This window comes from Emys orbicularis, chromosome 21 (genome assembly GCF_028017835.1).
Source record: "Emys orbicularis isolate rEmyOrb1 chromosome 21, rEmyOrb1.hap1, whole genome shotgun sequence".
Taxonomy (NCBI): domain Eukaryota; kingdom Metazoa; phylum Chordata; order Testudines; family Emydidae; genus Emys; species Emys orbicularis.
In genome coordinates, this window is record NC_088703.1 from 5,442,188 (window position 1) to 5,465,979 (window position 23,792).

At 60.9% G+C, this 23,792-nt stretch overlaps 1 protein-coding gene across 1 annotated transcript; it reads right to left on the reverse strand.

Annotated features, from left to right (window-relative positions):
* Positions 1 to 15,156: 15,156 nt before the first annotated feature.
* SIX5 (SIX homeobox 5) lies at positions 15,157 to 21,556 on the reverse strand. Its single transcript, XM_065421097.1, has 3 exons — positions 20,838 to 21,556; positions 16,630 to 17,867; positions 15,157 to 15,743 (listed from the first exon to the last, which is right to left on the reverse strand). The coding sequence occupies exons 1-3, from the start codon at positions 21,554 to 21,556 to the stop codon at positions 15,157 to 15,159; spliced, it is 2,544 nt and encodes an 847-aa protein (XP_065277169.1).
* Between the last annotated feature and the right edge of the window lie 2,236 nt (positions 21,557 to 23,792).

The window sequence follows — 23,792 nt, forward strand, 5'->3', positions numbered from 1 at the left end:
CGCTGTGCCAATCAGAGAGCACCGACCCCGGGCTGGCCGTAGATCCGGTCAGTTCCAAACTGCCCTGTCCAACCAGCTAAGGGAGGGTTGCTCGGGCACAGAGGTAGCCATGGTTAAGTGAAGGATTGGAGGACCCCCCCCCCCAAAAGAAAACCATCCTCCACCGATTCAGGCCAGACTTGTATTGGATTCTGTTCGTTGCTGGAATAGTTTGATTGACAGCTGTTGTATGTATGTATGTATTTATTTATTGGTTTTAGAATAAAGCTCATTTGTGGGTTTTCTGGCTCCGGTCCGAGTTCACAGACCCCCCGGGGCAGCCCCATTCGCCTCTCCTCCCGGTTTATTCAAAGCAGGAAGAGCAGCAGGGGTGGTGGCTGGGCTGCTCAGGGGTAGATCTCTGCCTCCTGAAGATGAGCTATCAGGAGGGGATATTTTAGATCAGGGTTTCCCAGAGTGTGGGGCGCTCTGGGGACACGTGATGGACTGGTTGGAGGGTGCACTCACGCTGCTTAGTTGCCTTCCAGAATCTCCCATGAGTCTCTAGCTGTGAAGGAAACCTGGAAAACCCGCTCCGGGAACCCTGCTTCGGATTCCTGGCTCCTTTGGCTCCGGCTTCTGGCTCTGGGTCTGAGCCTTGGGTCCATTTCCCAGCTCCTGCTGTGACCGCTAGGCGTGACCGCCCCATGCCCCGGTTCCTGATGCCTGACTCCCATCGAAATCAGTCCTTTGAGCCCTGGGGCCTCGGCCGCTAGAACGGGGCTAACGCTCCTGCCTGCAGGATCTGCAGTGACCAGGAGGGCTCCGGCTCTCGCTTGCACCTCAGCGCTCCCTAGCAGCACGGACTGGATCACCGCTCCAGCCTGGGTGTGCCTTGGCCGGCTCCCATCCGAGCACTGAGCAGCTAATGCCATGGCGGCTGCCTCGTCGGTGCTGCCGGTGCCCCAGCTAGCCTGGCTCTGGTGCTCCCTGTCCTCGGCTGGTGCAGCGGTGGTGGTGGTGCCTGCCCGCCCGCCCGGTGAGTGATGCTGTCAGGCCGGTCCCACGGGTGATTTCCAGGAGGGCCGAGGCTGCGCAGAGGTGGGGCCAGCAGCTGGCCCGGGCCGGAATTCCCGCCCTGCTCTCTCTGCCCGCTAGCCAGCCCCTGTGCCGAGTGGACGATGGAAGAGGTCCTTAACCCCAGCGCCTTCCACCCCCTGAGGTTTCTCACCTCTGCCTGTTGCAGGCGAACTGCAGGGGGAAGTTTCCTACTCTGCTCCTTGATCCTGGGGGGCAGAGCTCAGGCCTTTTTACTACCATCCCTGCCCCGAGGGACGGGCGCCTTGGCCGAAGCCTCATTTGTTTCCCCAGCTGGAGGCTGTGTCACTTTCCAGGTTGCCGGGAGGGGCTGGAGAGTGTCCCCTTCCCCCGCCAGACATCCCAGACCTGCTGCTCCTGGAATTTAGGACCCACCGCCTGGAGATGTGAGCCGAGGCTGTCCTGGGGGGTTCCTCTTCCCTGAGTTTTAATGGGCTGGCCCCCTCGGTAACCAGAGCGCCATGGGAGTCTACGCATGGGAGGCAGGAAGGGATGAGCCACCTTCTCCCAGCTGCAGCCAGCCAGGGTCCGGGGGCTGGCAAGGGGTGACGCGGGACCTGTGGGCAAGAGGGACCCTGTAGAAACATAGCCTGCTAGGAGACGCCGCGCGATGGGGGTGCTTCTGGGAGGTAATTCCAGCCCCCCAGCCCGGCCCTGGCCCTGACAGCTGTGCCGCAGCGAGTGGGGTTCTGCTGGAAAGCAGGGGATGGAATTTGAGCAGGCCGCAGCCCTGCTGACGCTGTCCCCTGAACACTCTGCTCCAGCCTCAGTTGCTGCTTTTAGTTCCCGAGGTGCCAGGTTCGAGTCCTGCAGATGGCAAAACCCCTCCCCGCCCCGAAGGCGCTGTGCTATGAGCACCATGGAGCCCCGTTCCATAGAGGCTGCCTGAGCCCTGCTGCAGAGGGGGCTGTAGAAGCCAGCGGGTGGGGATGGGGATCATGAGTTGGGGGCAGCGCTGACCACATTCCCCAGCTTTCAGGGGAGGGTTTGGCTCAGTGTCCCATGGCCCAGAGAGCAGAGGACCCAGCTGAGCCCCTCCAGCCTGGCTCTTTGCAGGGGGAGATTCACCCTGCAGCGGCTCCCCTGGGAGGATGGCGCATTTAGTGGTGCAAAACTTGGGTGCCCTTTGCTCTCCTGGCATCACCCGAGACCCACGGAGGGGGGTGGGGAGAGATCTGGGTGGGGGGGGGCACAAACAAGGGGAAGTACTGGCACAAGGAACCCTAAAAAGCTGGGAGATGAATGTCCCTGATCCTCAGTTTCCCATCTCCAGAATGAGCAAAGGTAATTAGTTGATTAGCGAGCTGCAAGCTGTCAGCAAGAGCAATTCATGGCTGACTGGGCCTCTGCCCTGCAGGGTCTACGCACTCAGGTTCCAATGCAAACTCCTGGAGGTGCTTTCCCCTAGCCAGCCGCCAAGCACACCAGCCCTGCGCCCCCTGCTGCACACAGCACAATTGGAAGAACAACTAGCAAAAGCCTCCAGAACTAACAGCAAAAAAAATACTTAGGTACATCAGAAGCAGAAAGCCTGCCAGACAATCAACTGGGCCACTGGCCGATGGAAGTGCTAAAGGAGCACGCAAGGAAGGTAAGGGTGTTGCAGAGAAGCGAAATGAATTCATTGCATCTGTCTTCACCGCAGAGGATGTGAGGGAGATTCCCACACCTGAGCCATTTTTTTTCGTGACAAATCTGAGGAGCGGTCCCAGACGGAGGTGTCAATAGAGGAGGGTTTGGGAACAAATTGGTAAATTAAACAGTAATAAGTCACCAGGACCAGATGTTATTCACCCAAGAATTCTGGAGGAACTCAAATATGAAACTGCAGAACTACTCACTGTGGTATGTAACCTATCGCTTAAAACAGCCTCTGAACCAGATGACTGGAGGGGAGCTAATGGCAGATGAAATTCAGTGTTGAGAAATGCAAAGTAATGCACATAATCCCAACTATACATACAAAATAATGGGGTCTAAATTAGCTGTCATCACTCAAGAAAGAGATCTTGGGGGCATCGTGGAGAGTTCTCTGAAAACATCCACTCAGTGTGCAGCGGCAGTCAAAAAAGCGAACAGAAGGTCGGGAGCCATTAGGAAAGGGACAGATAATCAGAAAGAAAATATCATAACGACACTCTATAGATCCATGGTATGCCCATACCTGGAATCCTGCAGACAGTTCTGGTTGTCCCACCTCAAAAAAGAGATATTGGAATTGGAAAAGGTTCAGAGATGGGCAACAAAAAATGATTAAGGGGCTGAAACAGCTTCCATGAGGAGAGATTAAAAAGCCTGGGACTGTTCAGCTTGGAAAAGAGACTACTGAGGATATGACAGGGGTCTATAAAATCTCGACTGGTGGGGGGGAAAGTGACAAAGGAAGTGTTATTTACCCCTTCACATAACAAGAACTAGGGGTCACCCAATGAAATTAATAGGCAGCAGGTTTAAAACAAACGAAAGGAAGTATTTCTTCATGCAACGCACGGTCAACCTGTGGAACTCATTGCCAGGGGATGTTGTGAAGGCCAAAAGTATAACTGGGTTAAAACAGAATGAGATCAGTTCCTGAAGGACAGATCCCTCCATGGCTATTAGCCAAGATGGTCAGGGATGCAACTCCATGCTCTGGGTGTCCCTAAATCTATTAGAAGCTGGAACTGGACGAGACGGGATGGATCACTTGATGATGACCTGTTCTGTTCCATCTGAAGCACCTGGCATTGGCTACTGTTGGAAGACAGGATACTGGGCTAGATGGACCACGGTCTGACCAAGTATGGCCATTCTTATGTTCTCTTAGGATCTAGGCATGTCGGGAGCTTTGGGGACAAGCGTGACAGGTTTTCAGACACAATGAGGCCAGAAAGGACCATTCCGGTCATCCAATCTGACCCCCCAGTGATTCTGGCCTCCAGCCCATAGCTTGTGGTTGAGCTAGATTTCCTAGAACAACATTCAATCTTCATTTAAAGACCCTCAGTGATGAAGAATCCCCCCTCCCCCATCCCTGCATCAGTCATTCTGAGCGTGAGAGTTATTTCTTATCCCTGTTACATGCTGGCACCTTATTTCCAGTCTGAATTTATCTCACTTCAGCTGTAGCCACTGGATGGCGCTCTGTCTTTGTCAGCTGGATTGGATAGCCCTCTGCTCTCGGGCATGTCCCCAGGCAAGTGCTGAAAGACCAGGATTAAGGCACCTCTGAACTTCCCTTGGATAATCTAAATACACTGAGTTTCCTTCCCATCAGAAAAGTTGCACTGGTCACCCCAGGACATAGTTTTCCCAGGCCGGGATCCTGCCAGTATGAAGAGGGAGTGTGGGCTATGCATCAGGACTCAGGAGAGCTAGGTACTGTTCCAGGATGTACCAACTGGCCTGCTGGGTGACCTTGACCAAAATCCGTCCCTGCTCTGTGCCTCAGTTTCCCCACCCATCCTTTGTCTAATTAGCTTAAGCTGTTTGGAGCAGGGACACTGACTCAATCTGTGTCTGTGCAGCGCCTGGTGGAACGGGCCCCATATCTTGGTCACTGTATGTCTGTACAGCGCCTGGCACGACAGGGCCCTGATCTCGGTCACCATGTGTCTGTGCAGCGCCTGGCGTGACGGGGCCCTGATCTTGCTTGGGGACCTCTAGGTGCCACTGCAAAACACCTGATAAAATCCAGTACCAGCACAGGGGTGTCACCACCTGTTAACAGAGGGACCCAAACAGGGTTTGCCTCTAGTCTAACCAGCAGGTGGCGCTGGAGCACACGTCTGCCCATCAGCATCCCCTGGGCACTAGGCCCTTCCTTTCAAAGCAGGTAGCCAGCGTTAGCCTTGGGCTCTCTGCCTCAGTTTCCGCAACTGTGAAAAGGGGGAGGCTAAAGTCTGCCTGCCTCTTGGGGGTGGGTGGGGGACGGTTAATGCTTGTGTGCAGCGTTTGTAACACTAGCGAAGAGCCGGGTGAGCTGAAAATCCTCCCTGAGCCGCCTGCAGGTGTGTGTGTGTGGGGGGGGGGGCTGCTGCTTTGACACCCAGATTCTCCTCCCCGCCCCACCCCCATTTGTATAATCCCCCGGCACCTCACTCTGCAGCAGCCTGGCACGCCCTCACCCTGCCAGCGCCCACAGAGCAGGGCCCGCTGACCCTCACATCATGCCTTGTAGGCGTCAGACCCCCCCCCCTTCTTCTGATCCACTGGCCTCCTGCCCCCGCTCTGCACTGGTACAATGCTCCCGGGCCCGCGAGGGCACTTGGTTGGATCCACGCGATGGGAGGGGAGGGCTGCTGGCGTCATTCCCCGTGGAGCATGGGGACGTGTAAGTGTCCGGGCTGGAATCGGGATCTTGGAACAGGAAGCAGGAAAAGCCAGTGCAGTGGGTCAGCCATGGGAGAAGCACGTTTCCGGGGCTTGCCCTAAAATCGCTGTCTCCCAGAGCTGCGGCCAGCGGCGATGGAGATACCCCAGCAGCGTCCATCCTTCTAGCCCGTCTCCATCTGGGGCAGGTCCCTCGTTGCCCCATCACAGCCCCCGGGAGCAGTGGGGCACCAGCAACATGCGGATGAGGGACCTGGGTGGACGGCCTGGCTCAGCTCATATCTCCTCCCCGGCCTAGCTGACCCTGGGCAAGGGGAATTTGCGCCGTACCTGCTATTTGCCCGTGGCCTTGCACACACAGGCCACCAAACTCCTGGCTGGAGAGGGGCTCCACCCAGCCCACAGCGCAGGATCCAAGGGGGTTTGGAGAAGGGCTGGCACCCTTGTGTGCTGGGGATTGCGGGGATGCGGCCCAGCCCGTTGCTGGAAATTGGATCCGTCTGGCTGTGGGGTTCAAGAAGTGGCTCCCAGAGCCTTGCTTCCAGGTGGTTGCTGGCTCCCTCCAAGCCGTGCTTGCGCTCCCTGGCTCCAGAGAGCATCGCCCAGGTACATGGCGAGGGGGATCAGTTGCAGATCAGCCTACATGGGCTGCAGCCGTACCCAGCCATTGGCCACCCAGGTGGGGGCCAGGAGAGATCACGTGAGACAGACACACAGGTGTGAAAGGGAGGTTGATGTGTAGAAACAGATGAAAACCTTTCACAACAACTGCAACTGAAGAGAGATTTAACCCTAGGCCAGCTATCCAGAGAGCAAAGCAGGCTGGGCTGGGAGACAGCAAAACCTAGAGCAACTTGACAAACCTGAACCTAGCTTAGAAACTGTAAACAGACATGCCTGTTAAAAGTCATTATCACAAAACACCTGAGGCAAGGAGAGAGAACTCTCAGCTCAGGGGGACAAATTCCAGCTGAGGTGTGGAAAAAGTTATATCCCAAGAGATGAGGCATGTCCAGCCAGAGGCACACAGTGTAATAAATGCATGAAAGATGGACATTTTGCAGCTGTTTGCCGCACCAAACCAGTCAGGAAGTTGACTCATATTACAGACAACCAAGAGCCATTGTTTCTGGGATCTATCACTAGTGATGACGTAGAGCCTGCCTGGAAAGTGAAATTGAATACTCATGGCAAGACTATTGACTTTAAAATTGACTCAGGAGCTGACATCAGTCACCTCAGAAGGGGCTTACAATCACCTTCGACTCCTCCCAGACCTAAAGTCACCTGACACAGCTCTGAACTGCAGGGGCCAGTTCACCACAGAAACAACTTACAGCGACAAAAATTTTGTGTTTAGAGTGGGATGAAAGGATCAAAGACCCAGCCACAGCGTGGCAGCCATGATGGGCCCAGTGGAAGAACTCGACGGAGGATTTGATGATATTGGGTTTTTGAAAGGAGATCCAGTATAAATCAATGTAAGAGACAATGCTGAACCATACAGTGTACAAACACCTCTACCAGACAGACCATGGAAGAGATTAGCTGCAGATTTATGTAAATTCAGAGGATAGTGTTTTGTGGTTGTTGTGGGCTGTTTTTCCAGGTATATAGAGATAACATCCTTGAAAGACATAACATGTCGCAGTGTTATCGAGAAACTGACGTGCCTGTTCGCTCCCTTTGGCATTCAAAACAACCAGCGATGGACAACAAACCACAAAGCGCTGCAGCAGAATTTAAATTTTTCGCACGAAATATGATTTTGATCATATTTCCAGCAGCCCACATTACCCACAAGCAATGGAGAGGCTGAGAGAGCTGGGCAGACAGCCAAGGAAATCCTACTGCAGGACGATCCATTCCTTGCTCTTCTGAGTTACAGATCAACACCAACAGCAGCTACTGGATCCAGTCCAGTGCAACTCCTGATGGGAAGACAACTCAGAGCTACTGTTCCAACTTCGGTTCTTTTCCAGTCTTCAAAGTGGCCAGACACGTAGAGAGTAGCCAAATTGCATAAAACGGCTAAAAGAGCTCACGAACACTTTTATAACAGACGTCACTCAGTTAGAGAACTACCCGCTCTAGAACCTGGGGACCGTGTTCGTGTCAAACTGGATGGAGAAAAAGGATGGACAACTCCAGCTGACGTAAAGAAAAAGAATTCAGCGCCCAGGTCATAGGTGATCGAGACCAACAGTGGAGACATCAACGGACACCGTCAACTCTGACAGTTAGTTCCTCAGCAAGAGCTGTCGGCAGAGCTAACTCTGCCGATGGCGGCTGCAGGACAAGACGACGACTCCCCAAGGTTTCCAAATCGACCACGGTCCGTCGTTGCAACTGCTGGCCAGCCAGATGGCCGAGTCGTTCCGCGTTCGGGTCGTGTAACTAGAAAACCAGCAGGATTCAGAGAGACGTGACAAACTCAGCCGCCGTGAACGGCACAGACAGCGAGACGGTGTAAATAGTAAAAACAACAAGGAGTCCTTGTGGCACCTTAGAGACTAACAAATTTATTTGGGCATAAGCTTTCGTGGGCTAAAACCCACTTCACGTGGTAGGAAGGGAGATGGAATGGGATGTTAAGCTGTATTGCGTTGGGCAGCCACTAGGAGGCGCTGCATGCACATACCATCTTGAAATGAATGGGAGCCGCAGCTGATGTTTTGGGATCCAAGGATGGGCACAGCCCAGGTGTGGGCGCGAGGGCCCACACCTGGGCCACAGGCCACAGCTGGGAAAGGGACATGATGGGCAGCTTCCAGCCCCGCCCGCCCCTGCCAGGTTGAGCCGCCAGGGGCACGCGCCCATCCTGCTGCGGCTCCAGGCACGTGGGTGCAAGGCACTGCCAGGTGTATGGGGGAGGGGAGCGGATATCACACACACACACACACACGCACACAGCACCATCCCAGCCAATGCACACCTCCGCACAACCCACACACAGTGCACACCCCCACACACAGAATATGCACCCCACATGCGCACAACACACACATTTCCACAATACTTCCCACACGCACACAATGCACACACCTCCACAACACTCCCCACCCCCCAACACCCTCCCACCACATGCACTCAGTGTGCACACCCCACAACATCCCCTATACTCACACAACATGCACACTGCACACTCCCCCAACTTACACAGACCCACACAACAGGCATACAGCCACAGAGTGCACACACCCCAAACAGCCCCCTACACAACTCTCACACAGTGCACACACCTCCACACAATTAACACGGAGCATACAACCACAATATCCTCCTATACAACTCTCACCCCCCCCACCCAACCACAGAGCCCCTACACAACACAGGCACCCACAATGGCAACACAAACACTTGTGCACCCGCAGCACACACACAACACAACACAATATGCCTGAACATCTACGCAACTCACACAGCCCCCACCCAACACAGGCACCTACAAAACCCACCCTCCACAACTTGCACAACACAGGCACCCGTGCACCCACATTCACAGTCACACAGCATGAAATCCAGTGCCCAGACGGAGCCCAACACGCACCCCCACTCAGAATACGCCACTGTGTATGGACAACACACAATCCCATGGTCCCATGAGACAGGCATCCCACATGACACACATGCACCACAAACTCTAGTACCCACAACACATGCACCCCCACTGCACACCCCATCCCCACAACAGCTACCCCCACACAAAACACACAACCCCTGTGCCCCCCCACACCCCTGTAAGAAATGCACAACACAGACCCAAGGACCCACAACCCCCCACCTCCCCCCGCACCACAAAACACAGGTACCCACCCATACATGACACACACCAAGTTTCCAGAGTCCCAGACTGCGGGCTAATTGCCCTGATCCCGGAGTGGGGGCAGCTCTGTAGAGAGGTGACGGGGGACTTGCGGGAAGGGGGCTACCTGGGGTGGATAAGGAGGTGCAGGGGGGCAGGCCCAGGGGGATGAAGGGTGGGAGGGCGGGGGAGCAGTTGGCCGGTTCTCTAGCCTGATTCGGAGCTCAAGGCTGCTGGGTGGCCCTGCGGGGGGTCGGGGGGAAGCCATGTGTGTGTGTGTGGGGGTGCATGCAGGAAGGTCATGCGGTGTGTGCGGGGAGGGTCATGTGGGTGGGGAGGGCAGGTTGTGCAGGGTGGGAGGGGCATGTGATGTGGGGGGTGCACACGGTGTGTGGGCAGAGCTTGCGCAGCGTGTGCGTGGGGGGGGGGGTCGTGCAGTGGGGGAGTGTTGGGGGAGGGGTTGTGCAGTGTGTGCATGGGGGGGGGTGTTGTGCGGTGGGTGTGGGGGGGGTCATGCCGTGTGTGTGCATGGGGGTTGGGGGGGTATCGTGTAGTGGGGGATCATGCAGTGGGGTGGTTGTGTGGTGGGTGTGCGTACGTGGGAGGATTGTGCAAAGGGTGTCATGCGGTGTGTGTGGAGGGGGTACTGTGGGGGGGGTTGTGTGGTGTGTGTGGGGGGGGTATTGTGTGTGGGGGGTTGTGCATGAGGGTGTGTGGGAAGGTGTCATGCGGTGTGTGTGGAGGGCATATTGTATGTGTTGTGTGGTGGGGTTGTGCGTGGGAGGGGTGTGGGGGGGTGTCATGTGGTGTGTGGGGAGTTGTGCATGGGGTGTGTGTGGAGGGGCTATTGTGTGTGTGGTGGTGTGTGGTGTGTGGGGGTGTCATGCAGTGTGTGTGGGGAGGGGGTCAGTTCCTGGTGCCCACGTCCCATAAGCCAGCCCAACCAGGCCCAGCAGGGACAGCGCCCGTGACCCCAGGATGGGGTGGGGTAGGGGGCCAAGGATCCCATTTTAGCCTAGACTCAGGGCAACAGTTAGAGGGTGCGGCCGGGGGGCAGGGTTAGGGTTAGGGTTAGGGTTAGAGTTGAGAAACTGAAGCGGGCAGAGAGGTCGGAGAGGAGCTGGGTGTCTGGGAGAACCTGCTCCCCTTCCAGCGCTGGGGAGAGAACCCAGGAGTCCTGGCCCCTAGCTCCCCCACTGAAGCGCTGTGAGCCCCTTGGCTGGGCCATGCTGGGCTGGCACGATCCCAGCTGGGGCCCGTGCAGCAAGAGGCAGCCCTGAGGGTAGCGCTTGGCACACCCATAGGAGGGGCCTGAGGCCTCCCCCCAGCCCCAGCAGCTTCACTGACAGCCCCACACCCCTGCACCAGGTGCCCTCTGCCCTTTGACTGAGGAAACCCTCCGGGTACTGTGCTGCCCCAGTGCGAAGCCCCAGGACCAGCGGTGCCCCGCGGGCCAGGGCATCCCCGGGGACCCTGGCCCTGGAGCTTCCCACCTTGCTGCCAGGAGGGTGCAGTGCATGGATCTCTGCCCTCTGCACTCCCCTCCTGATACCCCCCAGCTCTGTTCCCCTCTGCACCCCACAGCCCTGCTCCTCTGTGCCCCCAGCTTTGCTCCCCTCTACACCCCCCATGCCCCCTCCTATTGCCCCCCCAGCTCTGCTCCCCTCTGCACCCCACAGCCCTGCTTCATGCCCCCTCCTATTGCCCCCCAGCCATGCTCCCCTCTGCACCCTTCCCCTCCTCCTCTGTGCCCCCCTCCTGGCATCCCCCAGTCCTGCTCCCCTCTGCACCCCCTCCCCTCCTCCTCTGTGCCCCCTCCTATCACCCCCAGCCCTGCTCCCCTCTGTACCTCGCAGCTCTGCTCCTCTGTGCCCCCCCTCCTGGTACCCCCCAGCCCTGCTCCCTTCTACACCACGCAGCCCTGCTCCTCTGTGCCCCCCTCCTATCACCTCCCAGCCCTGCTCCCCTCTGCACCCCACAGCCCTGCTCCTCTGTGCTAGCCAGAGAGCCGGCAGTTCCATCCCACCCAGGGGTGTCACCCACTAGCTGGCACCCAGGGGACCAGTGTTTGGCCAGAAAACACCGAGGACACAAACTTGACCCATGTCCATCGCCTCAGGCCAATGTCAGGCTAGAGGGATCTCGCCAGGCCCCCGCATCCAGCTTCCCCCCACCCCTGGAAACATCTGGATTGTGTCCCACAAACCCTCCAGCGGCAGCGTCTCACCCCAGGACGGGAGGAGACCAAAGCCAGGAGTTCCCCAGAACGGCAAAGGCCCAGGGGTCAAGCAGGGCTAACGAACAGCATTGCGGGGAGAACGGCCCTCCCAAATGCCGGCCTAGCGTGCTAGGCACACGGCCAGCCGAGGTGGAGCAGCGGGAGGAAGGCAACACGGAGGTGAGTCCAAGAACCGCACGTGCCCTCGGGGCCGGAAGCGTCGGCTCTGGTGTTTGTACAGCGCCTAGCGCGATGGGGGGGGGGCTTCTCCACACCCCGCGCTCCAAGGCGCTACCATAACGCACCTCCCCACGCCAAGCAGGCTGTGCCCACCTCCGGGCCACTCCGAGGTAGCGAGCGCATCTCGCCCCCGCCCAGCCAGGCCTGCAGTACCACAAAGCGAAGCCACTTGCCTGGGGGGGGGATGGTGTCCAGCTGGCTCCTGCCTGCGGAGGGGGGGCCTGACTCAACCGTGTTTCCCCCGCCCTGCTCCTTGCGGATCCCCGTCACATACACGCATGCCTGGGCGAGTCTCAGCAGAAGTTCTCTGTGCGGTAACAAAGCCAGCGCCTGGCACCCAGCGACGCTGCCCGCCGGGTGCAGATCCAGCCGGGGTGGGGCCAGCTGGTTCAGTGCTGGGCATAGGGGACTCTCCGGCTAGAGCATTGGGAGCGGCCCAGCCCAGGAGGCTACGTACAGGTTTAGGGCCGCAGGCTCCAGGGCCAGCCCCTCCATCACCTTCCCCACGTGAAACCCCCCGCCCCCAAATCCCAACCAGCTCAGCAAACAGGGTGAGGCACGGGGCAGTGCGGCCTGGGTGACAGAGCCGGGGGGTGGGCAGGGGAGAGAAGGCTGGTGACGTGGGACGAAGGTTTGATGGTGCAGCTCACAGCCGGGGGTCAAGAGGCCAGGCCTCTTGGTGCCACTCAAGCTGGGGGTGCCATACAAGATGGAAGCCATGGGATAGGGTGGGGGTTGCTGAGGACGAGGCCTGCTGGTGCCGCTCACCATGGAGACAACGCCCAGCCTGGCCGCCCTTGAGCACTGGCCTGCTGGGAGGTTGAGTGAGGAGGTCACGGGTGGCAGTGGAAGGGGACCCAAGGGGGCAGCTGCTGCCAGTTTCCCTGGCACCCCCCACCCCTGCCCACCACGCTCCCAAACCCAAGCAGCAGCAGGCCGTCTTATATAGAATATAGATATATTTATGGATATACAAATTTCATACAGTACCAGGATGGATGGATGGACAGACAGACAGACACACACGCAGAGCGCTACGTTAAAAAAACCCCAACAATAATAATGTACAGGGACGACGACAACAGAAGCTTCTTAAAAAAAAAAAAAAAAAAGAATCTCGGGTAGAAATGATTGTTCCTCACCAAAAAAAAAAAAAAAAAAAAGTAGCAAAATGGTGAAAATAATAATAATAGTGAGATGCACTAGTACCTGGTGAGAGGGTGGGACAGGAGGCAGTGCCCCAAGATTCAAGTGTCCAGTCTGGGTCCCTCCACAGATAACCATGGTGCACGGGTGGAGGGGGAAGGAAAGGAACCACTGGTGCCACCCCTCTGGCTTGCCGGACAGAGCTGACCCCCCCCCCCCGGTTTGTTCGTCTTGGACAGCCAAAGAAATCCAGAAGGCTCATGGGAGGCTAGGGTGCCGGAGGAGCCCACGGGTGCCACGGTGGGGACAACTTCGAGGAGTCACAACGGAAGCTCTGGATTTTGATGAGGAACCGGGGAAGAGGAGAGGACGACAGGGGAGCTGGTCCCAGAAGATGACGAAGACTGAAAAACCACAACGAGCAGCTTGTTCTGAGGTGGGTCCAAGAGAAGCCAGCTGCTCCAAGGGGTGGGAACCCATCCCGGTGTGGATCTAGAACCTGGAAGCTCCATGAAGCTGGGGTCCATTCAGATGATCTAGAACCCTGGAAGCTCCATGGGGTGGGAACCCATTCTGATGTGGTTCCAGTTGCACTGTCGAGGATCCAGTTCCAGTGTGGCTCTAGAACCTGGTGGTTTCCTTGGGGAGGATCCCATATTGCCATGGATCAAGAAACTGACTACTCCACGAGGCAGGGTTCCCATCGAGACATGGATCTAGAACCCAGTAGCTCCATGGCAGGGGAAAGCTTCTATCCCAATGTAGGTCTAGAATCTGGCACTCCATGGGGCAGGGATCCCATTCTGATGTGTATCTAGAACCCAACAGCTTCATGGTGGCAGACAGATCCCACTCCAGTGTGGATCCAGAACCCAGTTACTCCATGGAGCAGAAATCCCAGTCTGGCACAGATCTAGAACCGGATTACTCCATCAGGCTGGGATCTGATCTGGTGTGTGTCTGGGACACGGGGGTCCCATTCTGCTGCAGATCTAGAACCTCAGGGGGAGGGATCCTGTCCTGTGGTAGATCTGGAACCCAGGCATCCTGTGTGGAGAGGACCCCGTACCAACACGGCTCTCCAGTAGCTCTGTAGTGTGATTTCGGGGAGTCCAAAGCCTTCGACCAGTCCAACGTACCCCCTCTAACAAACCCCACCAGGTTGGCGGGAAACGCAGCCTCAGCTGGCCAAGGCAGGAGCGGCCACCGCTCCGATGTAGTGAAGGTTTACAAAAGTTAAATGCACTTTATTTTTTAATATAAAAGGTTCAGCTCGGGGGGTGTTTATCCTCCTGCTGGAAGAGCGATTCAAAAAACAGTGAGACCATTAAATACTGGTGGGGCGAGGTGCCCCGGGGTGACGGTCCCAGGCACGCTGGAATCACGCAGCAGGATTTGCTCCTTCTAAAAATATATAATTTTTATATATAGATAAAAATTCTTTCACGTAAAAAATAAGAAGTCAGGTCAGCTGGTTTGTAGTGTCTAGGAGTGGAAGGGGGGAACCATGAAATTCAGGGGGAGCAATTAGGGATGACTTTGGATTTCGTTCTTCACATTCACACGCAGGCCCATCGGTGCCACTCCGGCAGCCTAATCGGGGCAGAAGTGACCCCGATAATTCCTCCCCATGCACATGGGGAGCTGACGTAAGGGTTCTTATCCCTGCTCCTAGCATAGAGGGCGGATTGGGGGTGTGGCTATTTGCTGCCCCCCCAGGGCCCACAAGGGGTGTGGCTGGGGCAGACTATGGGGAACCCCAGGGCAGGACAGGGGAGCATGGACCCAGGCCCCAGAATTTTCCTCCACCCGAAAACAAAGCCAGTGGTTCCTGCAGCGACCGACGGGGCCTAGGGTCCGATCAGCAGCTGCCCCAGAAACCCTGCTCCCTTAGCACCAAGACCCCCCTGCGCCGTGCGGCTCCCACACCCTGCTCTGGGAAGACGCTTAGTGTTTCTAGGAAAGGGGGGGCAGGAGCAGGGGAGACCCCGCAGCCCACGAATGCCTGCTTTTCTCCTGCCCGCTCTAAGCCACAACAGCTGACACCTCCTTCCTGGGGGCTAGGAGCTTGCCTGGCCAGAGCCGGATTCCTGCCCCCCCCCCGTTTGGAATTGTAGTGTTTGGTCATGGCAGCCCCCAGATGCAGCCACGGATCCAGCACCACCCAACTGCCCAGAGCCTTTCAGGCGCCCGCAGCGCCAGGGCCCCTGGCAGCGGGATCCGGGGCGAGGGCTCGGAGCTCTACAGATGTCTGAGAGTTTGGATCTGACGCGCCGGGGGCAGCGAAGGCACGGAGGGGCCGAGACCCCCCCTAGGAGGTGGCGCCCCGGTCCCGTCTCACGCCCGCCCGCCGAGCCTCTTACAAGTCCAGGGGCTCCTCCACCGGCACCGACTGCAGCTGGGTCAGCACCTTCTCATCTGAGTCGAGGCCCTCGGGATCCAGGGGGTCGCTGGCTGAGCTGCCCAACAGCAGCCCCTCGCCCTCAGGCAGCAGGAGGCCACTCGGCTCCGTGCCGTCCAGCACCTCCATCGCCCCCTTCTCCATCTCGAAGAGCCCCTCGGTGCCAGCCGCTTGCATCTCCATGCCCGCCGAGCCGGGCCACGCTGCCGGCTGAGGCAGCGGGGACAGCACCAGGCCCTCCTGGGGGAAGTTCGAGAGGACGCCAGGCTGACGGCCGGCTACACCGTCCCCAAAAGCCAAGGCCGGCTGGCCCGCCCCGGCGCCCTCGGAGTTCACGGGCCCTGGGATGGGGGCGCTGGTGCCTGTTAGAGGCGCCGTTTCTTGCTTGATGGGCAGGGCCAGGCTGCCGGCGGGAGCGGAGAGCACCGGGGACATGAGCATGGTGGCCGGGAAGGTTGCGGTCAGGATGAGCTTGCCCTGCTGGAGTGTCATGCCGGTGAGGATGGTGCCCCCGCCTGGCACTGGGTTCGTCAGGAGGAAGTTCCCTGCAGAGGGGAGAAGAGGGGTGGGGGGGGAAACCCACAGGCCTCAGATGGGTGGGTGTCATCAGCCCCATTGTACAGCTGGGGAGACTGAGGAGAACGGAGCGGAAAGGACTAGCCCATGGTCACCCAGCAAGTCATCAGCGGAGGTGGCAATAGAACCCAGGAGTCCTGGCTCCCCCCGCCCCCCCCCCCGCTCTAACCACTAGACCCCACTCTCCTCCCAGAACTGGGAACAGAACCCAGGAGTCCTGACTCGAGTAGGAGGGACTGGGAGCCAGGACTCCTGGGTTCTATTCCCACTTCTGCTACCGACCTGGTGGGGGACGTGGGACAGCCCCTCCCGCTCTCCGGGTCTCAGGCTAGAAGGGGCCAGCCTGACCATCCCCTGAGCCCCCGTCAGCGAGCCCCCAGGCCAGAGACTCCCCCCCCACACACAGCCAGTCCTGCACCCGGACCCTGGGAGAGACATGGGGTCTTGGTGGGAAGACTCGGGGACTCCCGCAACCCCCTGGGACCTCGTCCCAGGGTTCAGCGCCCTTCCCCCCTACCCCCAAACACCGACAGCCCCAGGCCTCCCTCTGCTTCGTCGGTGCTCCAAAATAATCTCTCCAGGGGCCTGGGTCCATGACCCGCCCCCCCTTCTCTGGGATACATGGAACAGTCCCTGTCCCCCACCGCCTCTCAGGTCCTTCCTCTAGATCTTCTCTGGCCTCCACCCGCACCCCGCACCTGTGGGCCGGGGGCCCCAGCGCACACAGCCCCCAAATCCACCCGGCCAGGGCACAGGCCCCGATCCTCCCCCAGTCATTTCGGCTGCGCTCCCCCGGCCAGGGCGAACGCAGCCAGCTCCTCCCTCCCGCCCCCGGCGCGGCACCCGTGGCAGTACCTGGCGCGCCGGTGGGCAGCTGCAGCGTGGTCACACCCATGTTGGCGTTGATGAGGTGCACGTTGCTCTGCCCCACGGTCCCGCTGGCCGCCGGCGGAGCCCCCACCTTGAGCGGGGCGGCGCTGGCTAGGATCTGGATCGGCCCCACCCCCTGCTGCAGCGTCACCACCTGCGACGTGGGCACCACTTGCGGGAGCGAGATGAGCTGGGAGCCCTGGGACACCGACACCAGCTGCGGGGCGGGGGCCCCCTGGGGCACCGAGTAGACCTGGGTGGGTGAGAGCGGCACCATCTGGGGAGGGGACAGCACCGGGGTGCCTGGGGCCGGCTGGGACAGGGGCACTACCTGGGAGGGGGGTGAGACCTGGGAGATGGGGATCAGGGGCGGGGCGGGGATGTGGACGACGGCGGGCACCGGGGCAGCCTGAGCTGGCCCCGGGATGGGCGAGGTGAGGGCGGGGAAGGACAGCAGGGGAGAGCCCTGGAGGAGCGAGGCGGCGGCCGGGGGAGGCGACGTCACGGGCAGGGCCTGGCCGGGCTGAGAACCAGGCACCACTTGGGAGACGGGGACAATCTGGGAGCCGGAGACCACCGGCTGGGGGAGCGCCGGGGCCGGGCAGGGGGCTTCCTCGCCCGACGGCACCACCTGGGGCACTGAGCTGGCCGGAGCGGGAAGCAGCGCCCCCTTCGGGTCGGACGCGGCCGGGGGCAGGGGAAGGAGCGTGGGCACCTCGGACAGGGCCCTGACGGCCTGGCTCTCCTCCGTCTTCACCTCCACGGCGCCCGGGCCAAACACCATGGAGGGCAGCGACTCCCCGGCTTCCGCCTTGATGTCAGGCCTGGCCGAGGAGGCCGAAGGCGACTCCAGGCCGGCGCCAGGCGGGGTCTTGGCCCCGCCCAGGGCGGCGCCGTTGAGGAGCACGGGCGGGGTGGACGCCACGGGGCTCAGGGTGATGGTCTGGCTGTCGCCCAGTGCCAGCCCATTGATGAGCACGCCGCCCGACGCCTGGAGCACGGAGCCGCCGTTCAGTAGCATGGCCTGCGGGCCGGCCGTGGTGATGAAGTTGCCGTTGAGCAGGATGGACGAGGCCCCGGAGCAGGCCCCGGCGGGTGCCGGCAAGAAGAGGTTCCCGGAGGCGACGGCCCCATCCGGCACGGCGGGCGTCCCCACGGCCAGCTCAGTCTCCTCTGGCCCCCGGCTCAACTCGTCCTCTGTGCTGGGGTTCCCGTCCGACTCGCTGCGGGGAGAGAGGGACTTTCAGGGGCGGGGGGTTAGCCAGTACTGTCTCACCCCCCCTCTAGCTACTGCCTCTACCATAAAGGGGGCTGATATCCAGAGAACAATGAGAGACAGCATGGCCCAGTGGGTAGAGCAGTCAACTGGGCCTTCAGAGACCTGAGTTCTAATCCCAGCTCCGGCTTGCTAGGCGAGTCCCTTCCTCGCCCCGTGCCTCAGTTTCCCCTTTGTACAGTCAGACTGCCGGCTCCTGGGGGCAGGGCCTGCCTCTCACTCTGGGGCTGGGCAGTGCCTGAGCTGGGCCAGGATCTTTTGGGCCAGTGAGTTTAACAGCACTGAAAGCTCCTGACCCTCCCGACTGCTCAGTTACCTCGTGACACAAACCTTCCCGGGGTCCCCAGGCTGCACCACAGGTAGGAAAGCTCCCCAGGGAACCAAGAGTTCCCCCTGCCCCCGGCAGAGTCCCAGCAGGACTGATTCCAGCCAGAGGGGGGCCCTCCGAGCCCACATGGCCAGAGCCGGAGTCTCCACTACGTCCGGTGGTGCTGTATAACACAGGCCATGAACTAGATCCCCATCTGGGGTCAATCAGCGTCGCTCCATTAGAGTCTCTGGGGCTGTGCCGATCTCCCCCAGCCGAGGCTCTGGCCCCACAGATCTAGGGAAGGCAGCAGAGACCCAGCGCTAAATTCGTTGTGGGGTCTCAGTCACCCCCCCCCACCTCCCGGTCGGGCATCGGCCTCCCCGCCACGCGGCAGGGTACAAGGAGCTGCGACACAGAGATCCGGCCATCCCAGGCCACGTCTCCAGCCCCGCGGGACCCAGCTGCCCCAGGCCCCCGGCAGCACTCACTGGCCCCCGGGGGGAGGACACCAGGGGGGAGGACACCAGCACCGGCTGGAAGGTAAAATCACCAGGATGCCAGAGAGCTGGGGGTGGAGGAAGAGGGTCTCACATTTCACAACAAAGGGAGAGAGTTGGGAACAGCCCCCCCCCCACCATGGGGGGAGGTGGAAGGTCACCAAGTCAAGACACACACACCCCCTTCTTGTATTGAGGGTGTATCGGGGAGGGGCTGCAAACCCCGTACCCCACCACCACATTTCCCTCGGGAGCAGTTTGGGGAGGGGCCACTTCTCTTGCTATGGGTCCAAGCACTGTGGGGGATGGGTTGGGGCATATGATTTGGGAATACACCTTGCTCTCATGGGGGGAGTCACAGCATTGTGGGGGGATGGTTTTGGGTGCACAGGATTTTGGGGTTCATCTAGCTTTCTCTGGGGGCTCCCAGCACTGGCTCCTGACCCTGTAGGAGGATAAGTTGGGGGGGAGTCTATCTATGAATATGTGGGGGGCTGCTGGCCTGTCCCGGGGGAGAGATGGGAGGGGCACATGGGGTTTTGGGGTGCACCCTCCCAGCTCCTCTCCTGCCCATGGGTGAGACTTGGGGAGGGAAGCTGTGCCTCTTGCTGAGTGGTCTCAGTCCAGCGCACCCCACAATGGGGGGGGTCTGCCTGGGTGATTTGAAGGTGCTGTTACAGGGTGCTTCCTGTGTCTATTACTGGGTGCCCTCCCGCTGGAGGGGTTGTGTTGTTTTCGAGGGTCGCTCCAGAATCCTGGGGCTCCCCATCCCCTCTCATCAAAAGGATTCTTCCTTTCCCTGGGGGGACAGCTTCAGAGTTCCTATAGGTTCTTGGGGTCCCCCTTTCCCTGTAGCAGGATGAGATATTGGGGTATCTAGCTGGGGATGCCTGCACGGGGGTTCCTCTTGCTGAGGTCCCCTTCACCCTACAAGGGGAAGCCTGCAAGAGGTCAGGGTCCCCCTCCAACCGCCTGTTGGAGGTCCCTGTAGGGGGTGCCTATGGGATCTAAAGAGGGGTGAATAGGATTGAAGGAGGATCCTTCCAGGGGGAGCTGGATAGGATCTTTGGGGGATGTAGGATCAAGTGGAGGTGCCAACAGGAGAGGGCTGTACAGGATGGGGTGCCTGCAGAGGAGAATCTGGGGGGGGGGAGGATGTATAATTTTTGGGGGGGTCCCTGCAGGGGTAGATTGTAGACAATCTGAGGGGTGCAGATAACCTGGGCTGTAGAGGAGCAGGAGGATTCCCAGGGGCGTGTACATGATCCAGAGAGGGGGGCCCTGCAGGGGCAGACTGTATCGAATCTGGAGGCCCCCCAGAGGGGAGATGGAAAGGATCTAGGAGTTGTAGGCTGGGAGGGGGGGGGGGGGCAGGTTCTCCCATGGGGAAGAGGGTGCTGCATGGGAAGTGTTCCCTGCAAAATTTTCTGGTACTGGACTCTCAAGGGAGGAGGTGTCCCTCACCCACAGACGGAGGAGGTTCCTGTGTGGGGCTCTCGGGCGAGGGGAGCTCTGTCCAGGCTCTCAGGGGATCCCTGCAAGTGGGGGGGTTGTCCGGGCTCTTGGGGGGAGGATTCCTTGCAGGGGTGGCTGTCCGGGCTCTCGGGGGGGAGGGTTCCCTGCAGAGGATGGGGGGGGCTGTCTAGGCTCTCAGGGGGATGAGATCCCCGCAGGGGGGGCTGTCCAGGCTCTGGGGGGGTTCCCCACAGGGGGGCTGTCCAGGCTCTGGGGGGGGGTTCCCCACAGGGGGGCTGTCCAGGCTCTCGGGGGGGGGTTCCCCACAGGGGGGGCTGTCCGGGCTATCGGGGGGGGGGGTTCCCCACAGGGGGGGCTGTCCGGGCTATCGGAGGGTGGGTTCCCCACAGGGGGGGCTGTCTGGGCTCTCGGGAGGGGGGATCCCCCACAGGGGAGGCTCTCCAGGCTCTGGGGGGGGTTCGCCACGGGGGGGGCTGTCCAGGCTCTCGGGAGGGGGGGTTCCCCACAGGGGAGGCTCTCCAGGCTCGGGGGGGGGTTCGCCACGGGGGGGGCTGTCCAGGCTCTCGGGAGGAGGGTTCCCTACAGGGGGGGGTCTGTCCGGTCTCGAGGGGGGGTCCCCGCCCCCCCCCTTTACCTCTTGCTGGGGGTGCCGGCGCCTCCCCCGCTGCGGTCCCGCTGCCGCCGGTTCTTGAACCAGTTGCTGACCTGGGTGAGCGAGAGGCCGGTGTCGCGGGCCAGGCGCCGCTTCTGCTCGGGGCTGGGGTAGCGGCTGCGGCCGTAGGAGTCGCGCAGGGCGGCCCGCGAGCGGCGCTTGAAGCAATACACCGTCTCCTCGCCGTCCCAGATGGTGCTGGGCAGCGGGAACTTCTTGCGCAGCCGGTACTTGTCCACCGCGCCCAGCGCCCGGCCCCGGGCCGCCTCGGCCTCGCGGTAGCGGGCGCGCAGGTAGAGGTCCTGCAGGAAGGGGTGGTGCGGGGCGGCGAAGGGCCGGCTCTGCACCAGCCGATACAGCTCCCCGAAGTCCCCGCGCTGGAAGGCCAGCAGCGCCCGCGCCTTGGCCAGGCTCTCCCCGCCCGCCTGCTCCTGCTCGGCCGGCAGCGAGCCCAGGAAGCGGCCCAGCCGGCCCGGGTCGCCGGCCTGCAGCAGCGCCTCGCACACGCACGACACTTGCTCGGGGGAGAAGCGCGGCGGGCCCGGCGGCGGCGGGGGGGAGCCCGCGGGGGCGGGGGGCGGCGGGGACGGGGGGGCGGCCGCTAAAGTTGGCAGAAGTTGGCGGGACTCCCCCTCCGGCGGCGGGGGGGGCCCCCCCGGGCCGCGGCCGGGCGCGGCGGGATCCGCAGGGAAGGAAGCCATGTTCGGGGCTCGGGTGCCTCCTTCCCCGCCCTGCCCCCCGCGTCCCCTCCCCCTGTTCCCCCCCCTGCGTCCCCTCCCCCTCTGCTCGCCGCCCCCCTCCCCGCGTCGCCTCCCCCCGATCCTTGTCCCCCCTTCTCACTTTCCCCCTCCCGTCTGCTCCCCCCTTTCCCCCTCCCGGCCTTCCCCAGCCACCCCCCCTCACTCCCCAGGCTCCGCCCCCTGCCCCTCGGCTCCGCCCCCTCTTCCTCCACTTCCAAAGCGCCAGCCTGGCTTGTCCCGTTCACACACAAAGGGAGCGTCGCCAAAAAGCAGCTTCCTTCCTCCTCCCTCCCCCGCCCGCTCTGCCCCCCCAATCTGCCCACTTCCTCGCGGCGCCGCCCCCTTTCTCCCGGCGCCGCCCCCCCTCGCCGCCACTTTGCAAAAGTTTCCAAACACGTTGCCACGCGGGGAGGGGGGCGGATCCCGGGGCTCTCGCGCCGCTTGGCCAAAGTTGGCGAGTGGCTGCGGGCCCCTGCCGGGGAGGGGGCTGGTGGGATGCGCCCCCCCCCCCGTGCCTAGCGAGCCGCTTCCCACCCCTCCGCCGGGCGCAGGGAGACGCGGCTGCTCTGCGGGAGGCCGAGCCTGGACCGGCGACTGGCCGCAGCGAGCGGGGTCGGGGTGGGCAGCGCCCTGGGCCGAGGGGAGCCGGGGGCTGGGTGCGGGAGGGAGCCGGGAACAGGGTTGGGAGCAGCAGAGCCGGGGGCTGGGTGTGGGGAGGGCGGTGGGAGCAGAGCCGGGGCGGGGGGCTGGGGGCGAGCCCACCCTCGGGACTATTCTGAACCTCGTGACTGCTCAGGCCACAATGTGGGGGCCCAGTCGGGGCTGAAAGCGTCTCCCCAGCCAAAGATGGCTTTGAATTCCCCCCCTTATAATCACCCCCTCCATACACCCTTCCCCTGCCCCCCTCCCCCCCCATGTCTTGCCGTTTTGGTAGGGCCACAGCAGAGCGGATGGAGCTGCGCTGGGATAATTGCTACCCACGGGGCCTGGCCCGGTTGCAGGGATGTCGCGGGCCGGGCTGGGGTTAGTTCAGCTGGGGCCGGTGGCAAGAGGGGGACAGCCCAGGGCAGTGAGCGCGGCAGGGTTGGTATGGACCATGGAAGAGCCATTGGCTCGCTTCAGTGTAGCTAGGGGTTCCCCCCACAGCCAGCCTCCTGCCCCGCTCCCCATAGCACCCCCTGCTGGGCCAGCCCAGGGCTGGAGTAGCCGGGACCTCATAATAGCAGCCAGGCTGGGTCGCAGCAAAGGTCCATCTAGCCCAGCATCCTGTCTTCTGACAATGGCCAATACCAGGTGCCCCAGTGGGAATGAACAGAACAGGGAATCATCCAGTGATCCATCCCCTGTCACCCATTCCCAGCTTCTGGCAAACAGAGGCTAGGGACACCATCCCTGCCCATCCTGGCTAATAGCCATTGACCGACCTATCCTCCATGAATTTATCTAGTTCTTTTTTGAACCCTGTTATAGCCTTGGCCTTCACAACATCCTCTGGCAAGGAGTTCCACAGGTTGACTCTGAGTTGTGTGAAGTAATACTTCCTTTTGTTTGTTTTAAATCTGCTGCCTATTCATTTAATTTGGTGGCTCCCCATGCAGCCAAAGCCTCTGACCCGCTCTCCGCAGTGTGGTTGATGTGTGTGGGTTGTGGTTGTCGGCGTGTCGTTGTGTGGGTCGCTGTCCGTGCCGGGGGTGTATCCGTTTGTGAGTGCAGCTGTTTCGGTGCTTGTGCGGGGTTGTCAGTGTGTTTGGGTGTCGCTGTGGGTGGTCGGTGTGTGTCAGTTGTGCTTGTCACTTGTATCAGGCCGTGGCTAGGGGTTTGTGTGTGTCACTGTGGTGGGTGGTTGTGGGTTTGTGTCTCTCCGCCGCCCGCATCCCCAGGCTATGACTGCCTCAGGGCTGGGTCCCCCAGGCATTGGTCACCCCTGGGTGGGGATTGGGGTTCCAGGGTGGGTTTCAGGCTGGATAGTGTTTCAAACACCTGGGTTGGGAGAGGTCCGGGTTGGGAGCCCAGAGGGACAGGGATGGGCAGATCTGGCTGTCGTGGGGAGCTCCTGGCTGCATCTCTAGGGGACAGGCCCGTCCGACCCCGGCCGCTTGTGGCCAGTCCTGGGGACAGATGGGAACAGCTGCCTAGCACAGACAGGGTGGGGAGCAGCCGCCATGGCTTAATACCCATGCCTGGGGTCAGGTTACCA

Excerpts from the sequence above, each read along its gene's own strand:
- SIX5 (XM_065421097.1), bottom strand. The coding sequence starts at position 21,556 with ATGGCTTCCTTCCCTGCGGATCCCGCCGCGCCCGGCCGCGGCCCGGGG. Across the intron at positions 17,868-20,837 it reads GCCGGCACCCCCAGCAAGAG|CGAGTCGGACGGGAACCCCA; the intron begins GTAAAGGGGGGG and ends CTCTCCCCGCAG. Across the intron at positions 15,744-16,629 it reads GCTGCCCACCGGCGCGCCAG|GGAACTTCCTCCTGACGAAC; the intron begins GTACTGCCACGG and ends TCCCCTCTGCAG.